General features: G+C 54.0%; 1 protein-coding gene across 1 annotated transcript; it reads right to left on the bottom strand.

The window, feature by feature from the left end:
- Positions 1-440: 440 nt before the first annotated feature.
- On the bottom strand, positions 441-3,159 carry LOC103770314 (cytochrome P450 2D15; the record flags this gene model as incomplete). Its single annotated transcript, XM_008937569.1, has 3 exons — positions 2,947-3,159; positions 1,366-1,537; positions 441-593 (listed from the first exon to the last, which is right to left on the bottom strand). Coding segments are annotated over exons 1-3 (538 nt in total), but the record flags the coding sequence as incomplete, so codon positions are not given.
- Between the last annotated feature and the right edge of the window lie 129 nt (positions 3,160-3,288).

Here is a 3,288-nt window from a genome sequence, read left to right as displayed (position 1 = left end):
AATATATAATGATATTTATATTTTTCTTTATTTCTCTCCTATCTGATGCCTGTTTCAGGTGCAATAGTGTGACAGCAGCGCCACTGTGTAAAGTGGAAGTGGCTCCAAGGGCAAGCAGGGTGACTGGAGTATGTAGAGCAGCAACACTGCTTAGGAGGAGAGCAAATATATAATGATATTTATATTTTTCTTTATTTCTCTCCTATCTGATGCCTGTTTCAGGTGCAATAGTGTGACAGCAGCGCCACTGTGTAAAGTGGAAGTGGCTCCAAGGGCAAGCAGGGTGACTGGAGTATGTAGAGCAGCAACACTGCTTAGGAGGAGAGCACTGCATGCAAAACAGAGTGGCTGGAGGGTTTCTGCATTGAGCATTACTCCTCCTTCTGCATCACTGTATTGCCTTTTGCTGTGATTTCTCAGTCCTCCTGGATGGGACAAACCTTTTTCAGATCTGATTGCAGAGCACAGAAATCCAGCTTCCTCCTTCACCCTCTCCTCCAAGGGCCTCTTTCCCATCCCAAAGTTCCTCAAGGTTGAGAGTGTGAACTTCCTTAGCTCCTTCCACGTGTGCCCGTATCTTGCTATAGCAATCCCTGGAATTATGGATGAGCAAATGTCAGGAGCTCTGACCTGGACATCAAGCAAAGTTCACTGGAGAGTAGCAAATGTGAGTTTGGGGCTACAGGTCTGTGTGGACAGATGAAAATCTGACCTTGTGCAGCTTGTTCCTAGGGCAATGCTAAAAACTGATCACTGCACCTTCCAATGCACATGCGTGGCTAGCAAAGGGGGAGGGGGCTTCAGTGGGAGCAACAAGTGCTGCTAAGGATAAAGGGATCAGCACCCAAACCATTCAGCACTGCACCCTTAGCTGGTGTGAACTGGGCAGCAGCTTGTGCCACCCCATGGGAGCCGAGCTGGATGCTGGGCAGTGACCAGAATAGAAGAGAATCGTAGAATCCTTTAGGCTGGAAGAGAGCTCCAAGATCATCAATCCAACCATCAAGCCAACACTACTGAGTCCTCTGCTAAAACAGATCAGAATCTGTCAGGGTTGGAAGGGACCACAAGGATCCCCCAGTTCCAACCCCTCTGCCATGAGCAGGGACACCTCCCACTAGATCAGGCTGCCCAGAGCCTCCTCCAGCCTGGCCTTAAAGACCCCCAGGGATGGGGCCTCAACCACCTCCCTGGGCAACCCATTCCAGGGTCTCACCACTCTCATGGGGAAGAACTTCTTCCTCACGTGCCCGAAGACTGAGCAGAGGGACAGGAGAAGGCTGCACTGTACTGAGAAAATCTCACACCTACCCACCACCCCCCAGCCCTCCCTGTGCAGGAGGTGTCTGGCTCCAGGGGATTTACCTTCAGAGTCCCTGCCATAGCCCAGGTGCTCGTACATGGGCAGGTAGGGGCGGTCAGCGAAGTCCTCTGCCCGGTGCACCAGGGCCTCCTTCACCACCCTGAACCCGTTCAGCACCACCACGTTGGTCCAGCAGTTCTGGAGGTGGAAGATGTTCCCGTATTTCTTCTGAAGCTGCCGGGAGAAAAAAGCCCATCTGTGATAATGAGCTGGACCTGCTATCAGAAATACCACCCCAGCCTTCCCTGGGGCCTTCCGGGTCTACTTTTGGCCTCCTTTTTCTGGGAGGACTTCAGCTCTTCTTTGACCTTTGTCTTTGCGTTGCGACATCCCAGAGCAGTGCCAGACTGCAGCTGGAGCAGGGAGCAGTGCTCTGGGCAGAGAGCTTTAGGATACACCCCTCCTGCCCAAACTTGCCAAGACCAGTGTCCAAGTATTTTGGATTTTATCTGCCAACACGAGGTCGAGGACTTTCTTGGGGATCTTTCAAAGGCTGCATGTTCAAAACAAAATTATTTCCCAATACTTGTATTTATTTTGATTTGAAAGGCTAGGCAGGTTTTGAGTTAGTCTGCTCTTGCTGGAAGGCAGTATTGAGAAGGTGGTATGTAATTCATTTATTCTTTTTCTTAATCTGCATTTGTTCCTGAAGATCTACCCAGAGCCTGGTTCCCAGAAACACATCTGAAGAGACAAGTCCACACTGGAGCCAATTTTCTCCCTAAAAGGAGTGTCCATGGCTGGGGAGAGTGGCAGCTGGCACACGCCCTGCAGCTTCTGGCACCCCTGAGACGTGCTGCTGGCAGCAGGGGGGTGCACAGCCACGGAGCCTGGCAGCCCTGCCCTCCCCGTGCCAGCTGGCCACCGAGCTGCCTCCTCCAGGGCCGAGCCCTGTGATGGGCAGAGCCCAGGGAGGCAGGGGAGCTCCCCTGCTCTGGGGGCACACTGTTGGTAGTCTCACAGCAGCACTGCCCTGCTCTGCTTCTCTTCTTTTCTGTCTTGTGTTGTTTAAAAGGCCTCGTGCCCTCATTTCTGCACCGTACCGAGGGAAGGCACTGAAGTGTTTAAGACAGTTTGCAGTGGGGTTGGAAAGGGAGTTAGCGTTGCACTGGCACTAGAAATACACCATTAAACGTGATTGCTGGTCAAGATGAGCGTGACCCTGACGTGATGTCATTTGAAAATGATCTTTTGGACTATAGACAAGCAAATAAATCAAATGCTGTGTTTAGTTTCTCCATTTGGCAGATTCTGGACAGGCAGCTGAACTGTGCCAGCCTGGAGAAAAGGCCTTTAGAGTCTGCAGCCCCAAGCACAAAGCCCCTGTGGTTTGTCTGCTGCGAGCTGTGCCCCCTGCTCCGTGCTCCCTGTGCCCTCACACCCACGCCTGCAGGGGGGCTGAGCTGCTGGGCAGCTCCACAGCAGGGCAGGGGTCACCCAGCGCTGGGGGCGTGGTGAGCCTTGGGGTGCTGTGAGGGGCACAGGCCAGGTCAGTGTCCTCAAGCAGTCACTTCATCCTGCCAGCAGGAGAGGGCACTGCCCGTGGCCTCCGGGTGCCCTGGCTGCCCGGGGGGGGCACTCACCTGGCCGAAGGAGCGGTGGGGCCTGCGGAAGTCCACGTGCAGCATGGTCCCCAGGAAGGGCAGCGAGGGGGGCCCAGGGGGGCAGCGGCTCCACCGCCTCCCACGCTTCATCAGGTCAACCAGCAGCACGAAGACCGTCAGGAAAACTCCCAGGAGAGAGATGTTGTTCCAGCAGGAGGACAGCTGGGAGCCCAGCCACAGCAGCAGTGACATTCTGGAGCCCGTCTGCTGCTTGGTCTTTCTCTTTTGGCCCAAGACAAAGTTTCCACAAGAAACCAAGCAAGTTTCTGCTGCTCCTCTCCTCTCCTCTCCTCTCCTCTCCTCTCCTCTCCTCTCCTCTCC

Source organism: Merops nubicus, unplaced genomic scaffold (assembly GCF_000691845.1).
Source record: "Merops nubicus isolate BGI_N331 unplaced genomic scaffold, ASM69184v1 scaffold22253, whole genome shotgun sequence".
Taxonomy (NCBI): domain Eukaryota; kingdom Metazoa; phylum Chordata; class Aves; order Coraciiformes; family Meropidae; genus Merops; species Merops nubicus.
This window is presented reverse-complemented; position numbering and strand designations above follow the sequence as displayed.